Genomic DNA, 17,766 nt, shown 5'->3' on the forward strand with positions numbered 1-17,766 from the left:
CACCGAAGAGTACTTTAACTGGAAAGCCAAATGCCAAATTAATCACAGATAAAAATAGCAAGCTGCTCGGTTCTCTTCCTAAAATCAGAATACTCTAAAGATTTTTTTGTGAAGCTGAATTTTCTCCAGATTAAAGCCAAGAGCTACATAACCAGAGAAGGGTACTCTCAGGTCAAGTTATTTTAGCATTTCTTCATATTGTAATAGAAATAACTGCAATTAAAACTTGAAAAGGAGGACAACTTTTTACTACAGAAAACCTGTAATGGAAAATATTCTTTAAAGAAAATGAAAGCAAGTCCTAGAATCTCATCTCGTCTGAGGCGACATCATTTCTCTCGTGTGTGAAGTACCTGAGTGCATTAACTTCTTGGAGTTAGATGTCTTGTATACACTTAGCTATGATATCTGTGTATCACTAGCTATGATATCTATGTATCACACACAGTGCTGCGGCCTCTAAAACCATTCATTTGAATGCCTTGTAATCATTAATATATTTGCTCTCACAACACAGTGGAGAAGTATTCTCTAATTTTAAGATTATGAACAGAAAGAATAATTACCTTGGGAATCCATAATAAAATAGAAGCAGCAGTCACATTTAACATAAGAAGTCCTTTGTTTATCATCTTAATTGGGGTGCTTTTATAACTGACAAGTAAAAATATTTGGATGAATAGGGAAGCATACCTAAAGGAATCTTCTGTCTTGCAGTGCACAATACAGTAAGTCACGTAAGAAGCAATCTTAGAAGTTAAATTGATTTTATTTGAACAGAATACAGTCATCTAGAAAACAAGCTAACTCTTTTTTTAAACACTGACAGATGCAAGAGACAGCACAGGTTATTACTGGAGAAGCAGTAGTTTCATTATCTCTTAAACTACTTAGAATAACAAAACACATTACAATTTATTAGGACAATCTATTTGTGAATATTTGCCCTAACAAGTTCTATCATGCACTCAAGTGAGATATAAACTATCCAGTCTTTAAGTTTACTAACATCATATTATGCAAACAGTTTCAAGTAAATACTTTTACCTAATTTGAAAAATCTGTCACCTTCCACAGCACCACATTAAGTTCTGGTGTTAAAATAACATTCAATCCACAGCAATAGCTAAATATTTTAAATACTTATGTAATACACTGTAAACTCTACGTAAACACTACGTACACCAAAAAAAAAAAAACATACAAAGAACAGGAAGATCATTTTGATTAGCAAAGACAACTGAAATGTATCGCCAAAATCATTTTTCTGTTCTTACGACTTATCCCCAAACCACTCCCAGAAAAGGCACAGATAGTGGTGATTTTTTTTGATTTTTTTTTTTTTTTCTGTAACACACAAAGCCAGAATCAACACAATAGGCCTATGCAGTCAAATGCTGCTCTATTTCTAGGAAAAACAGGTAAGGAACTTGCATTAAGTGTAAGGATGTCCCAGGAAGATTCTAGTCAATAAGAGATCTCCAGCATCTGCCTACTGTCCTAGGTTCAAAGGCAGAAAAGAATCAGAAATTAATTTAGTTTAGCAGAACTTTACTGTACATCTTGGATATGAGTGCCAGCTAGAGTTACTTGCCTATTCCAAGGCAATTACTGAGGTTCATCCCACAATCGGCTATTAATGGCACTCAGTAGAGATGGTGTAAATTGGTAATTATTGTTCAGATTATACTCATAAATTATTTGACAATACTTCTACCTTGTGTAAACAAAACCTTTAAATAAATAGATCTTTTAAAATGTAGCATAACTACACAACTTATCACAATGCTTCAATACATAATGGAGTACAGATCAGAAAATTATTTAAATCATATTCTGACTTTTGATTATTGCAGTATCTAAAAAGTCCTCCTTTACCAGCAAAAGATGCAGTGTTTGGCAGAGAAATGCTATTGGTAATTCTTTAAACAAAGGTCTAAAGGTATTTGTTATCCCCTCTTTGTTAGAAACGGAAGCATTTAAGAAAAAATATTTTAATAAATCTATATCCTAAGCTATCTAATAATACTTCTACTAGTATACTACACGAATTGCCTTGTGTGATTTATATACATTGATGAGCACAGACTCAGATGCTCTAATGTTTTCCTAGAAGACAGAAAGCACTGCTGGAGTCTATCACATTTTGTTTCAAGTGATCTTTGAGAAGTTAGAAAAAACTCCATTTTGGCATTGCTGCTTTTAGGGCATATTCCAAGCACTTGTATAACCATCATCAGTGATCTAGAAATCTGCAAAAGATGCTGATATATTGCATTCATGGTATCAAAAAATAGGAAGATTGAGCACTGCGTTTCCTACATAAAAATGGAGCTTGAGGTATTTATACAACCCTTTATAATGGAGATTAAATCTTACCCGTTGCATGTTGTCTGCAACTATTCAGGACTTGTTGCATGAAATATCATTCCTATGTTATTATCTGGAAGATCTACTGTCGCACAAGGTGCAAATAAAACTCAAGTCTAACTTGTATTAGCTATAAAATCTGAATACTAACAAAGTGCTGTCTAAGTTCAGTACGAAAGACTAAAGCAATTGGCCCGCACTGAGACTTAGAAAATGAACAAGCAGGTCCTGCAGCCTGCACAGAACCCACGCCACCCCACACCGCTCTCCGTGCAGAGGCTGCCAAGTGAGTGCAGTACATCTACGCAAGCCGCAGCACAGACACCTCAAGTCAGATTCCTTCCCTCTGTTCTCAACGGTGAATCTTACAGCAATGAGCACAAAAATGGGTTTTGTTGAGACTAAGGGTAATTTCTGGCCATGTTGACAAAGCACATTTTATCAGTCAAAAATGTCTGGGATAGATTAAAAATAATGAAACACTGTTACAGATTCAATTTCTTTAAATGGCCATATTAAATCCTGTAAACACGATATCCTTTGGGGTAAAAACAAAAAAACCACCCCAAAACACTACAAGACAGACAATCCAGGGTCAGCACAAAGGGGCCGGCCAGTGTCCCAGGCAGGTAAGGCCTCTCATTTAAGCATGTCACTCGAGTGAGCTTTTCAATTTGCTTTTGATGACTGAAAGGGTGCAAAATAATCTTCAGTAACTTGCTCTCATCTTCTCTATTAATTCCAGATCGGTTTGTTGGGGTTTTTTTTCAGAACCAGAAGAGATTTTTGTTAATCTGAAAATCGTATTATTTTGCATTCAGTCTAGGGACAATCTGAACAAAAATTATTGTAATTCATGCACAAATACTATGACTTCTCAAGTGGTTAACTGATTAGTTTTCTAGACTGCTGTCTGTCCAAGAAGGGAAGCAAATTCTCTGGGGAAGTATCAGCAACACTAAACTTAAATATAAAACATCTCCACTTCCTTTCAGGATAAAATGTAAAATAGTCAACATGGCCTAAAATCATGCACTTATTTTATTTACCTATTTGCATTCTGACAAGACAGCTTAACATTTTCACGTGGCCTTTGTAAAATGTCTTTCTAGTTTGTGTGAATATAGCTAGTGTTATATGATTAATTTCTTAGAAAACATGCACTCATGAAAGGCTATGATAAAGTGAACACATGTGCTACTGGCCATGTTTAAAACACTACTGCTTGCAAGACCATCAGTTTGACATAGCCTGTTATAGAACAAAATAGGCCAAAATTAAAACTTGGCATGCCAGCACACTTTAATTCTGTATTTGTGAAATGATTTTTCAAACTTAGGAGCCCTTTTCACTACTTTAAAAGGAAAACCCACACATACACACAAAATTCTAACAATTCTAACACCATATTTGTTCTTTACCAACTAGCATATACCTTGTTTTAATGGTTTAAAGCGATTAAATCCCTCAAGATTGTGCATACCCAGGCATTACTGAGGAAATAAAAGACACCCATCACTATTCTTCTTAAATTTTATTCCATAATAAAAAATAGAAGATGAAAGAAATAGAGTGTTCAAGAATTAAAGCAATTATTGGTCAATGTAAGGAGCAGTAAACTAATTAGCTGAATGATGATTAAGGACCTGGTTCATCAAAAGTAATTCTGGGTCCTCCATGGCATATTTGTAGGCGTCCACATAACAGAAATCCAGATTATCTTTTACTGAAGCAGGTCCTATATTATCTACAGAACACTTGATTTCATATTCTATTTATCCTTCTCTTTTTGTTCTTTTTCCTTCTTTTCACGTTCAGCTTTTGCTTCCTCCTCCTCATGTTGTTTTATCAACTGTTCCACCTCCTTTTGCTTCAGAACCCTTATCACTGTCTTTCCGTTCTCTCTTGTCAGTGTTGCAATTTCAACTGAAACATATGGAACAGACAGCGGTGTTACATTTTGTCCTTCAGACAGAGCAATTATCAGAAGGGTAAGATTTGCAGTTACAACTGACAACGAAGCAGAAGGCTCTTGTCCTGCCTCTACAAAGAAGCCGGATTGGCAAGCCAGAGGCAGCAGTCCTCTTCCACAACAGCGTACCCAAGCATGTTAATAAAAAAAACTCTCCAGTGATTCTTCTTCTACCAGGCACGCAGCCATTTCTGCCACCGCACCAACGTGGCCTACGGTCCCTCAACTGTGGTCCAGCCCCCGGAGCTGACCAAGGTGGATCACCCTCAACTAAGCTATCTGAGCTTTCTAACCCCCTCAGAAAGGTTAAGGTTGAGAGCTGCTGCATCTTCTAAAAACATTTTTCACATGACAGCTACAAATGCAATAAACCCCGTCTAGTGTATATACATTCACTACATTGTCTTTTTTTAAGCAGCGTTCTCCCGTATTAGCGAACTGCTTACCTTTCTCTGCAGAGAGTTTGCTAACATCCATGGTTTTGTTTAGAACCTTTATGGCTAATGCAAGTGCAGTCTTTAAGGTCATTTCTCCTTCTTTGTAGTCTTGCTTTAGCATTGACACAGCTGCCTATAAATTTCACAGAAATTAAAATGGTATTTTTGTGCAATCAACCAAACAGTTGCTTTTTGCCAGATAATATCAATACATGAGTAACAGCAGTGTTTCTACAGTTATCTATTTCTGCTCTGCACTAGTAATCAACAACTCAGTTTAATTAGTACAGCGCAATTTACCCTTTTTTTTTTTTGCCTGACTTTGAGAGGAAAAAAAACAGAACTTACAGCACTATTATTGCCGATGCATGTAGCTTTCCACCCGCCGTAATTTCCACTAGGATCACTTTGATACAGCTGAAATCCATAATGCTTATCCCAGCCAATATACAGCAATGAAACACCAAAAGGACGTTTTCCTGTCAAAAAAGAAAGCTATTAGCAATCTAAATTTAGTAACAAGATTGGTCATAAGTGACAATTACTTTCTTTGATTTCTTTTTTCAAATCTATTCCTGTGAACTAGGATTTAACAGACTGTTCTGCACTTCTGTTGCTAGAGATAAGCATGCCAGCATTTCTTTCTAAGTCATGGAGGGAGGGTGGGGCAGCAGAGGTTTATTTCATTTAACCCTAAGAGCAGCCCATTTCTGTCTCCACAAATTGTAATTTCTCATCTCAAGACTTTAAATCAAAACTTTGTATTTAACATTTGTACCTTAGCTGTTAAAGTGTGTAACTTCACAGTCTCAAAAGCCAGGTACATAGAAAGGTCATTCTTTCACACTATTTATATGTAAAATACCAGAATCATCAGTTCACATACCAAGGAACACTACTAAAAATGTAGTTTTCTAACATGTTGCTTGATCCACAGAAATAATATTTTTCAAAGTGTTACAATATTGATACCCCTACATATGGTCTTATTTGTGATTCATTGTGCCATCATGCTGGATGGGCCCAAAATGTTGAAAGGTTCCGTACTAAACAATTCTCTGATGGCCTTTTAAAGGCATTCACTAAATCCAAGAGCACCCAAAGCATTCTATGCAGTGGGCTGGAATCTCAGCCATCAATTGCTCAATCACTAAGATGTAGCACCTTCAGTAGCAAAACAGTAACCATGACTACTCATTCCCCTCTTAAATTTGGCTATTGTTTTTCTCAGTATAATTTGTTACACAAGAGTTTGGTATAACTGTCCAGAGACTCAAATGCTTCAATTATGTAACAGAATCATTCTTTAGATATAAAAGCACAATGGTTCACCACGCTCCATTACCTCCAAACTGTGTATAAGCCTGCTTGATGTCACATAGTGCTGTTACCAGTTGTTCACAAGGAATGGGCTCTTGATATTGTAACAAATACCTAATATGAAAAAGAAGCAGTTTTCAAAACTTGTTTTGCTGACAGCATCCTGTACCACATTTAACAAGAAACAAGTTCCTAAGTTACAGCCTCTTTGATCTAGCTGTTTTATTTCAAACAATCTACTTCCGCTCTACTAAATACACGTTCATTTTGATGTAATACATAAACAGAACTGAATCTGACAGCACAGGCAAGTAAAACCATGTTAACTGTCAGCAGACCTACCTCTGAGCAATCAGTCTCAGTTCATTTGTTAGAACATTGGCATCTGAAGTTATTCCTGCAACACTGCAAGCCATATCCCTGCAATAAAAGCACACAAATTAACTGAATTCCTATCAATCCCCAACAGTCACGTCATCATACAGTGGCTCAAGCAGAACACCTACTGTTGGGCTTTTCTGACCAAAGCTATGTAGCTGCCATATAAAACCAGTTCACCAGCTCCTGCCTTTAGGGTACACCAAAAATATTATGTAACCATTTTGTAAAAGCAGAGGTGGACAGCAAAAAGTAAGCAGGTCAGTACGTTAGTTATAGTTCTGAGAAGAGGATCATGCCAAAGATGATTAAGCCCTGAGTGTCTTTACAGGAGCCATTAGCTACTTCCAGGCACCTACCTGGAGGCCACCTGACAGCACACCAGGATGCTGAAGTAGCCACAGAGATGGGACAGGCCTTCACTGGAAGTTGCTGGCTGACACACTGCGTTTGTGTAACTGAAACTTAGTGATCTTGATTTGATCGTATGAAAAATAAACACTTCACATCCTTGACTGTTTTGTTAGCTCTTAAATTAAGATGTCCTTTGCCCAATCCACTATTGCTACAGAGCTTTCACTACGAAGAAAGTATTCAAGAAAAATAATCGAGGTTATTTTTTTCAAGTGAACTTGAATTTTTCAGAAGATGCAAGGGTTGGCCTAGGCGACTACTCCAGTGCACTGTTACACTGCCTCCTTGAAAATCCAGTACTTCCTACAGTTCTAGCTGCTTTCAAGATCAAACCAGAATGGGAGGCTGACAGGGTGAAAAGATAGTTGTGTTTCATGAGCACCTTCTGGCAAGGATGAAGCTCTACCTCCCTTATAGGCAAGAGAGCATAATCCGTAACACTCTTCGCTCTGGTATCACAAATTTAACTTCCAGAGAGCTAAAAAAGAAGTCATAATAGGGAGATACATCACCTCTACTACAATTGGGGCAAAGAAACCTAAGGCATGTTTACCTAATTATCTTGTTCTCTTTGAATGACAAAAGAAAAACAAAAGATTTAGAGAAGTACAGTGAGCTGAAATAGCATGGTGATTTTTCTGCGCATTCTTTATTCTGCCCCCTCCAACGGTATTTTGTAAAACTGAGAACTCCCCATTTTCTTAATTGCTGCAGTAATATTACTTTGTATGGGGAAGTACCAACAAACAGGCTATTCCACCTAGAAAACTCTCCTAGAGATTAAAAAAAAAAAAGCGATGCTTCTACTTTAGAAGAACTACTGAAACAATGACAACATAGTCATAATTGTCTAAAACACTGAACAAAAATACTAACGCTTCCAATAAAATAAAACTAGGTCCAGTGCCAAAATGTCTGAGTAACAGCAGTGTTTTGTTACTGATAATGTCATTGGGCATATGACCATTATTTCAACTTACTCATTAAGTTTGTATATTTTCTCCGAGAAAAACACTTCATCAAGAAGCTTGTGAATGTTGCGTCTCTCTGCTGCTAGCAAAACACCATCATTTGCTAGAATTCCCAAGCAAGTACCTGCATGTCCAATTGCTTCCATTGCATACTCAACCTGGTACAAGCGACCTAGGAAAGGATTTAAATTAGTAACACCCAAAAAAGTAACACTGAACAACACCAAGTATGCAAGGTAACATAAATTTGCAAGAATCTGACAGATGCTCATTGTACGACCTAGTCTTACTTCTTCAAGTCTATTACCAGTTAATAGTAAATTAATTGGTTGAAAAAGAGGAGGGAGTCAGAGGAAGAAAATCCACATATCTGGTAAGGTAATACAGGGCATTGCTAATGTGGAAAAAACCCCTTTCTTTTACAAAAAATAAAATCTACGTAACACTCTGCTGCAGTAGAATGAGCCAAAACAAATTTTCAATGATCCAAATATTTGATACTAGACTTTCCAAGTCCATCCCATCTAAGAAATACGACAACGTGGTTTGTACACGCTTGTTTCAGCATGTGTAGGAATAACAAGGAGAGGTGTGATTGCACCAGCAGGATATTATGCATTCTCGGGGGATGGGAGGAATAGTAAAAAAATCCATCAATGCTCAAACAAAAGATGAATGGTGAAGATTTGCTCAAGTTATTTCAAAAAAGTGGCAGGTGGTATTACTCACTAATGGAACATGGTATCATTATTACTTGAATTAGGATGAATTTGGAAGTCTCCACTTTGGACCCTTGGTGTCCTTACAGAATTGGGCGCTACTTCTAGCGGATAGATGTTTTCTGTTAAGTCGTATATAGATGGAAACATGCTATAAACAACCAAACTTGGTACAAGTAGTTTGCTATTTGGTTTTCAGATGCTGGATAGAAGCCAGAGTTTACTTGAAAGTGCGGGGTTAAAAAATACCTTCTGGAGAAAATATGGTAGTTCTGGAGTCATATCTTCGAGACTGTAAAAAGCAATAGCTCATTAAATATCATTGTTCTCTTGTCAGAAAGCAACGTTCTAAAATTAGCGATGCTCTGAGCCGCATATAAAGACCCCAATCACTTAAGTGACCTCAGTTTCGTACCCACAGTGAGAAAGTAGCGCCGCTACCACTACAGACGCGGGCCTGGCCCACGGCCACCGCTGTGCCCACACCCACGGCCCCTCTGCAGCGCGACCGCCCGTCGCCTGGCCCCACGCTGCAGCCGCGCCGCCCGCGCCACTGGCGGACCGGGCCGTGACTCGGCACGACCCGCGGCTCAGCAAAGCCCCGGGGAAGGCGGGCCCGGCCCGCAACCGCCACTCACCATCGTGCCGGGGACGCGCTGCGGGCAGAAGGGAAGCGGGCCTGCAAGACACCACAACGCACGTTAACCGGCACCGAGCGCCGCGCCCCGCCCCGCGCACACCGACCCCGGCCCCGGCCCGAGCCCAGAGGGCGCTGCAGCCGCGCCCGGCCCGGCGCCCATCCCCCCCCCGCGGCCGCAGTGCAGAGTCATCCTCACCGCGGCGGAAGGCGAGGGCCTCGCCGCCTACCGCGGCGCGCAGGGGCGCGGCCCGCTCCCCCCGGCCCGCCGCCCGCCCGCCCTCACTCACGACAGGCCGGAGAGGGCCGATCGGCCGCGGAGGGCGAGCGACTCCCGTCCGGCGGGGAAGAACCGGGCGCTACGGCCGCGCCCAAACCTTCACCGCTGCGTCGGAAATGGCCGCCGCGCCTGCGCGGTGCCGTGTGCCGGACTAGGGCGGAGCCCGCAGCCCCTTCCCCCTACCGCCGCCGGGCGGGGCCGCCGCTCCCGCCCCGAGGGTCAGCGCGCGCGCCCACTCGCGCTCCCGTAACGGCTACCCGCGCGCCTGCGGCCGGCCCGCGCCGCCCTCACGGCCGCCCGCGCGGCGCCGGGCCCGGGCCCGGCCGCGCCGCCGTAAACGGCTCACCCGCGCGGCGCAGGGGCCGGCCGAGCCGCCGCCGCGCCACCCCCTTGGCGCTGTGAGGAGGGGCGGCCGGTACCGCCCCGATCCCGGCAGCCCCGCCGCCCGGAGCGAGGCCAGCGCGGCCCAGAAAGCCGCAGCGGCTGGGGCGGGCCCGCTGAGGCGAGGGCAGCGACCACCGCCTCTGGGAGCAGAGGCCGACCCTCGTCCCGCATCGCGCGCCCCCCCCCCCCCCCCCCGCCGGCGAACACACCGCGGGGGACGCGCTCCAGCACAGGCGGCACCGCCTTTATTGCAATAGAGTCAGGTGTCACCGCGCAGGTACCTCAGCAGCCATCGAGCTACTTGGCAGGTGCGTGTTTTGCATATGCTTCGGCAGTCTCAAACCATGTCTTCTCTACAGCTGCTTGGCCCACCTCAAACATTTTCATTAAGTGTTTCCATCCGGTTTTGGCTGTGATCATGAGGTACTCCTCATTCTCTGGGTACAGCAGAGCGGTGTGGGCTGCTATGACAAGGGACTGAGAAAACCTCCCGCTCACCAAGAGAAAGAGGGCTCCTCTCTCCTCCTCTGTGAGTGGCAGGATGCTTTCAAACCCTGCCAGAACATGCCCTCCAACACTCAGAGGATCTGGGCTCTCAATCATCATGTACATGATAGCTATTGCGACTTCAAATACATAATACCCATAACTCATGTCACTAAAATCCAGGATGCCGGACACTCTGTACTGAGGATTCTCCAGGGAAGCAGAACTGGAGTCTACTAGAATGTTGTGGTCGTTAAGATCTCCATGATTGATACCTAAACATGGAAGAAATAGAAAATATTTAATAATTATTAAACAGCAGAATCTTACTTTTTTTTCCCATTTTTCAGTGAAACAGCTTTGAAAAGATGCATAGAGGCTCAAACTTAACGCTCAGCTACAAAACCATACTGGTGTCCCTCAACATCAAGCATTGTCTTTCACGGCCTTACTGCTTCCGAGGAGCCTCCATGCCACTAACAGATGACCAGATAGCAATTCATAAAGGGAGTCTTACAAGATCCTTTCTGGGCTGGTACTACCTGGGATATGCTACATGTTTTCCAAGCACAGAATAGCAGTTTTCAAATTATCAAACTGTCAAATCAACATCAATATGAGTTGAATTCCAAAAATATTACTAAATAGTTATTTGGGCCTTTATGAAAGGAAGTCATATATTCCATATATTCTTATTAACCTGATATAACAGCATGAAAATCATCCCCTTAACTGGAAGCAAACTCATCAGAAAGATCAAGAACTGAACCTGGCTCCGGAGAGCACATTCCTCCTGGCTTATTCTGTGCTGTCTTCATTCAGCACAATACTTGCACCTGTCTAGCTGGGGATAAAGGAGACCTTTTTTTTTTTTTTTCCCTTCTCCACAGACCCAAACTCCTGTAAGAAATGTCAGTATCTCAGTTCAACATAATTACAATGAGACTAAAATACTCACATGCTCGAAAACTTCTTAGCTTGGGTATTACTTCCCCTTTAAACTGCTCAATAACTCGTTGTACCACTTCACGATATTTGTTCTGGCCCAAGGCATAAATGTATTGATCTAGAAGAGGAACGTTTGCCAGGTTCCAAATGAACTGACCTCGATGCAGGCTTTTTACTGATGGGTGATGGAATTTCTTTGGAAAAAGCACAAGATAAAACAGGCCATAAATACAAATCCTGGTTTTATGATTAAAGGGCTTGATTCAAAGCCCCTATTAACTTTAATGGGTTCCTAATGAGACTCATTGAAAAGCACCATGACTTTGACTATTGTTTTGTATCAACAACTAAAATAATAACCTGAAGAATGATTAAGGCAAGCATCTTAATATCTATCTACAATCCACATGGTTTTTTCCCCATTTTTTAGGTACAAAGATTATCTAAGTCATTCATCACTTAAATTATTTAAAATGGGATACTGACTTTCTGTAATGTGACATTATGTAGCAACTTTGGGGCCTGGCAAGGCCAGAGTCCCACACTGGCAGAGCCTGGGTTGCACAGCTGGTGCTACAGAAAGCTGTCGGAGCAGAAGAGACAGAAAACCTGCCAGCCTGTGGGAACAGGTACGCTCTGTGCATTTAAAGGTGGCAGCTGCTGGGGACGAGCCTTAGGATCAGCTGGTACATGAAAAATCCTGAAGACAGAAATACTCTATGGAGATACTGCACAGAGCTTTATTCTTAGGAAAATTTGCCTTTGTACCTCCAGGTAGCCTAAATATTTTAAACAAACAAGATCCTTAACCTCTCTCTCGGTAGCAAATGAAAAAGGCAGTTTGGAAGTGATATTCAGGGAGGAAAAGCATCTCTCCCGCTGCATACCACGCTTCCCCTTGAATCCTCTAATGCTTGTTAAGGCAGCTTGTAGGCCAATTCTACCAGTGCACAGGGCAAAGAAAAAAAACTTCCCACGAGAGAAGCTGGCTTCCTCTTAAAAAAACCCCTGTGCTTATAATTAAGGCCCTTAAAGATAGCTAAATGACAGCCAGAACTGGAACTGTGTATGAAAAAGTAAGGAACAAGATCAAGGCTGAACCAAAAATCACAATACAGGATCCCTAATGCTGTATAAAGCACCACACTGGAAGGAAGAATGCCATCTGGTAAGCAGGCACTGCAGTCTTCCCTGCACAAATCAGATATTCCAGCAAGCTATAAATGGGTTACCGGGTGTGCAAAGGGTAATAAAAAGTCATGAGCCCTTGTTACTGTAAAGCCACAGACAGTCACTTTTACAGCCATAAACTTATTTCCATTTAGAGGATGTGAGGCACATCCAAGCAAAAGGAGACACCAGCAGAGGAAGTGGTAGAATACTGTACTGTGCACAAACCAAAGCATGGCACATTGCTGTCGAGTTGACAAATAAATTAACTGGGCAGAAAAGACAGGCTGTATTTTCTGATGTGTCATCAGAAAACTTAATACCTTAGGTATTATTTTTTGTGTCAATGATATTTTGAAGTTTTGACAGTAATGACTGTAATTTTCTTTCTTTTAAATGACAAACCTTGGTAGATTATAATCCATATGTTAAGGGCATAAAGAGTCTTTTCCATCAAAATTTGCTTTCTCATCAACTATTTCCTCCTTGGCAGGACAATTCACAGGCATATTTTCAGACTAGCTAGTCTATATAAACTGTTTTAATCGCATTATAAGAGCGTGACCAGAGTGTTAGAAGGCAACAGTAATTTATCTTTCTCAATTGAAAAATGCTCTTGTAATTTAAGAATGTGGTTGGTAAAGCTGGCAATTCACATTTCATAATTGTCTGACGCCGGTAGCCAGAACATGAGAAGGAAAGGTTAATGAAAGGCAATAAATAATGCAAGAGTTCTTTTATGTATCAAACTTAATTACTGGCTGATTTATCAGCTTTATTATCCTGTATCATTACAGAGTAAAGAAAGAACTTAGTTTGCATTAAGATTATTTGACTGGAAGTGGTGCAAATGAGAGAAGTGTCATAAATCTCTGTTCATTGTCACAGCTGGCATTGTAGAGAAGGAACCAACTGCTACCAGTGTTAAATGGTCACAGTTCTAATGACCAGGAGAAAGAGAGCAAGTCAAAATGAATTGAAAAGATCAGCCAGCTGTGCCTGATGTGCATTATACAAACATGCTTTCAAACAAGCTTTACATTCTTCTAATTCAAGCACCCTAGGGTTCACTCTCCTTATCCAGGTTTGAAACACCAAACAGGTGAGTTTGCGTAAGTAAAAAGAAATTCTTATCTCCCCGTTCATGGTACAAAATGCACTGCAAAAGGATGACCAATACCGCGTCACGAGCACCAACCAGTCGTGTTATGTGGGGAAGTGCTTTAGTAAGAGCCAGCTTGGAGGCTGGCATCTGAAACATGGCTTAAACTGACATCTGCATTCACCAACTTGAATTTGGCAGATTGGGAAAGCAGACAGCAAGCACAAGAAAAAATACAGAGCAGAAATTAATTGAGAAAGAAGTTTGTGAGGCCAGAGCAACGAAAACTCACCTCTGAGAGAGCTTTATCCAAACTGGCAGCTAGCTTACCAACCTCATACAAAATCTGAGTATTTGTAGCAATTTTTGCTACAGGCGTACCTGGCAGGTAAGTCAGCAGTCTGACCATGTACTTTTTGTTCCCAGGTCCAGTATCTAACAAGCAAAGAGAGAGGCAGTCAGTCGCTTCAACATATGCTGTGGAATGTTAGTTAATGCAAGAGGCAAAAAAGGCTTATCCCAGTGTAGAAGTCATCAGATGTAGCTGATAAAACAGATTTCATTCAAAGATTTGATTTACAACATTTACAGAATGTTGTATGACGATGTGCAAACCTTAGCACACTTGCAATCTGTGCTGGACTTCTAGTCCTTGTGCCTCTGCATACAGCAGGTTTCCTCCAGAGCCTGCAGACAACCACTTACCGAGTTTTGCAGCAGAACGGGAGGTCTCAGGAACCACAGCTTTTGTATGGAAGTTACAGTGAAAATAAAAGCAAAGTGTCAACACAGTTTTTCTTCCACGCGCTGTTAAAGCAATTTGTTCTGGCGTCACAGATGGGCTAGAACTGGATTTTACACCATTCTGTAGGCAAATAATTTGTAATGTCATTTAGTCCATGGGCCTTTTTTTTCCTTTTCTTGTGCATGGACAGGTCAGATCAGTGTTTTCTCCAATTCATTATACTGAAGTAATTTCTTAAGTGTTTTCATAGTTAATTATTACTCTCTGACTTGCTTTGGATTGTTATGCTGGACATCCAGGTCACCTGATACATATATCCTAGTATTTTAAAATAAGCCTAGAGTTTTACTTCAGTAGATGTATGGCAGTGCCCTACAGCAAGCTACTGCCAAGCCAAGGGTGCAGTAGGGCAGTGAAGGTGCTCACCTGGCTCCAGAGACATGATGTTCCCATCTTTTGTAAGATAAGGAGTAGCTGAAGGAAAGCCTTCAGCGCTGAGAAACATCATGGCCTGGGTCTGTGCTTCAATGAGGTCGGGCTTCTGGCTGTCTTCCGAATTGGTGATTTTGAGGACGTACTCATCAGGACCTTCAGCCACACCTTTGTTTCTTGAGACACGCACATGGAAATTCTGATCGTCATAGCTGGGGAGCGGCCTGATCCAAGACACTTTTAATCCAAACAACCTGTCAACCAATTCAGTCGCTTCTTTTTCACCAAATGCTGGTTTGGTGAATGTCTGGGGTTGACAGTCATTTCCAGAAGACATCGTGCCTCTAGGAGAGTAAGAGAAGCTGGATGATCTTATCAGTATTCTGACATCAGAAGCAGTAATTACTGCAAAATGCATTCAGAAACTGGAGAGAAGTTTCCTATGTTTATTAAACAAGCAAAGTAAATGCACTAAGCCAGTCTGGGTTTCTTACATCATGGTTTCTCATCAATTACTTAGTCTGTAGCCCCCCCACAAGACGGGCTTCTAGAGAGAGGCACTCAAATCTGTTCAGAACGAGTAGACATGAAAAGCTCATTAACTAGGGGTGGTTTTATTAGCTTATTAGCTAATTACCAGTTGCAGCCTAACCTAGTACGCTGCTAACCAGGAACGATTTCCTGAGGAATAGAGAGTTGCTGAATCCCTGTCCAGAAAGTTCTAAATTCACATCTGCAAAAGACAAGACATATTTTAATAGCAGATCTTGATGTTAAAGCAGACATAACCTTTCCGCCTGGTCACGGCCTCAGAACTCCTGCGTTAGGAAATGCAGAACAAACCTACAGACCCTCGCTCGTCTCTCGCCCGCTCCCGCTCTCGGCGCCTGCCCGGCTGCTGGGAGCGCCGAGTCTCGGCCCCCCCGCCCCAGCGAGCAACCCTTGGACCCTGCGGGAGGCGCCGCCAACCTTTGTCCCGCGCGGGGCCTCCCGGGAGCCGCAGGAGCCCGCCCGCCTGCCGGGGGCCCCGCCGGCCCCCGCCTCGGGGGAGACGCCCGCCGGCAGCGGCAGCAGCAGCAGCGCGGGTCAGCGGCCCGGCCCCGCCTGCCGGGACCCGCCTTCGGCCCGCACCCGCCTGCGCGGGAGCCGCCCCAGCAGCTCCCGGGCCTGGCCCCAGCCCCGCCTTCCCGCGAGCAGCGGGGCCGGGCCCTCCCTGCGGGGAAGGGTCGGCCCGCGGGCGGCGCGGGGAGCGGGAGGGGCCGGCCGGCCCCGGGCCGCTGGGCTCCGCACTGAGCAAGGCCCCATTTTACTGTTGTTTACAAACAGCGTGAGAGAGAAGAAAACGTAAAACGTACAACTTCCTGCGAGAGAGGGAAACCAGTGGTTTTTAACGTGCTCCCACTGCTATCAGGAGAAACAGATTTATATTTGTTTCGTTTAAATCCTTTTATCAGCACACAAGATCAAAACCTTTACCAACTGTATTGACCGAAGATCATTACCTATAACAAACCTGAGACATCTTTCTCAGGACATCCTTTAGACAGTACCAGAGTGCAGACTGGGAACACTTGTCCAGTCTTGGAGAATTTTAGACTTAAAATAATTACAAACCTCAGTCCCCCACACGTACTAACTTTCAAGATCAATATATAAATCTCTTCTGAATTCCTTACTAAAAAAAAAGTAATCTGCAATATTTGAGGTCATACTAAAATGGAATTAGGAATCCAAAGAAAATATTTAGGAAAGACTGACTAAAGTTAAAAAAAAAATAGTAAATCTGGGGTTTAAGTAAACCAGGTATTAGGAATCCTCTGTCCCAATATTTCAGTGTTATTTGTAATATTAAGGACATTAAATTGAAAATATTATTTTAATGCAATAAGGAATTCAGAAAAAGGAAACTATTTCCCCAAAAAACAAATACAAACTCCTTGGGATTTTTTTCGCCCCAATTTCAGACAGATATTACTAAACAAAGTGATTGAGCAACTAATAAGTATCTTCACTAACATCATTCTCTCCCCTCCCAGTCCCCCAGAAATCACAAAAGCAAGTTTAAGAGAGCTCAAGAAAATATTTGGGGTTCCCTCTCCCAATTTCTGAGACTGACTGAAGGTTTAGCTTGCTGGAATGACATTCTTGCTACGTTTGTGACTAAGATACATAGCAGGTTACAGAAAAATCGGAATATACTCATTCCCTCTGTAAACAAAATTGCAATGCCTTTTGCAGAGGTGTACCTCGATACTCGTGCCTTAGTTTCCAGACAGTAGTGCCGAGACTTAAGACCTCTAGACGTCCGTGCTGCTCCTGCCTGCCCAGTATTCTGGTGGGAAGCACACCGCAGTTGTGAGGCAACGCAGAGGACTAAGGTTGTACTTCAGCCTCTCTTATCTTTATCTGTAAGATAAGACTTGAATAATTTAGCATCTCTGCGTTGGATACAAGTCTAACGCCTCTTCTGAGTCTTCAGAGGTGGGTCAGTGTCAGAACCCCCAAATCACTTTTGGAGATCTTGTCAGAGCTTAAGCTTTATGTGCCACAACCATAACTTTGGTCAAGCGCTTGCTTTAATACAGGATTTGATCTAGATTCTAAGTTAGGTATTTTCCTGAAGAAAAAAAATATGTTATTCAAAACACATTTGATATAGTTATAATATCCAGACTAGTATCTGAAGCTCAGCTAACACAGAAAACCTCTTTCTACACCAACTAAACATGCTTTGGAAGCCCTCATGAGACACTCCTAATGAGAAAATGAAACATGCATAATTAGAGACCCTTTTCCTTATTCACCCCACCCTTTCATACGTACTTACAGTACCATTTTAAGTGTATTCCATACTATCTATTCAAAATAGTTGCTAACATACAAGAACTGTGATACAATTTTCTTTATTAAAAATAATTTACAGCATCGGTAACATTTTATGCACAATTGTCATCAACTGAACTTAAGATATATCTATACAATACTTAACTGAACTTAAAAC

General features: G+C 42.2%; 2 protein-coding genes across 8 annotated transcripts; both read right to left on the minus strand.

Moving 5' to 3' along the window:
* Positions 1 to 750: 750 nt before the first annotated feature.
* PSMA4 (proteasome 20S subunit alpha 4) lies at positions 751 to 9,661 on the minus strand. Of its 2 annotated transcripts, none has more exons than XM_074837961.1 (9): positions 9,509 to 9,661; positions 9,220 to 9,260; positions 8,831 to 8,873; positions 7,872 to 8,034; positions 6,442 to 6,519; positions 6,125 to 6,213; positions 5,128 to 5,258; positions 4,789 to 4,912; positions 751 to 4,296 (listed from the first exon to the last, which is right to left on the minus strand). In XM_074837961.1, exons 2-9 carry the CDS (start codon positions 9,220 to 9,222, stop codon positions 4,142 to 4,144), a joined length of 786 nt encoding a protein of 261 aa, XP_074694062.1. In that variant the 5' UTR covers positions 9,223 to 9,260; positions 9,509 to 9,661; the 3' UTR covers positions 751 to 4,141. The 2 variants fall into 2 exon arrangements, with proteins under 2 accessions (XP_074694062.1, XP_074694063.1); XM_074837962.1 differs by having other exon boundaries at positions 9,418 to 9,610.
* HYKK (hydroxylysine kinase) lies at positions 8,829 to 17,046 on the minus strand. 6 transcript variants are annotated; one of them, XM_074837960.1, is made up of 7 exons: positions 17,012 to 17,046; positions 14,760 to 15,109; positions 13,881 to 14,023; positions 11,327 to 11,510; positions 10,164 to 10,643; positions 9,220 to 9,260; positions 8,829 to 8,873 (listed from the first exon to the last, which is right to left on the minus strand). In XM_074837960.1, the coding sequence occupies exons 2-5, from the start codon at positions 15,100 to 15,102 to the stop codon at positions 10,180 to 10,182; spliced, it is 1,134 nt and encodes a 377-aa protein (XP_074694061.1). In that variant the 5' UTR covers positions 15,103 to 15,109; positions 17,012 to 17,046; the 3' UTR covers positions 8,829 to 8,873; positions 9,220 to 9,260; positions 10,164 to 10,179. The 6 variants fall into 6 exon arrangements, with proteins under 6 accessions (XP_074694061.1, XP_074694057.1, XP_074694056.1 ...); XM_074837956.1 differs by lacking the exon at positions 17,012 to 17,046 and adding an exon at positions 15,735 to 15,875; XM_074837955.1 differs by lacking the exon at positions 17,012 to 17,046 and adding an exon at positions 15,555 to 15,721.
* Between the last annotated feature and the right edge of the window lie 720 nt (positions 17,047 to 17,766).

Source organism: Strix aluco, chromosome 12 (assembly GCF_031877795.1).
Source record: "Strix aluco isolate bStrAlu1 chromosome 12, bStrAlu1.hap1, whole genome shotgun sequence".
Taxonomy (NCBI): domain Eukaryota; kingdom Metazoa; phylum Chordata; class Aves; order Strigiformes; family Strigidae; genus Strix; species Strix aluco.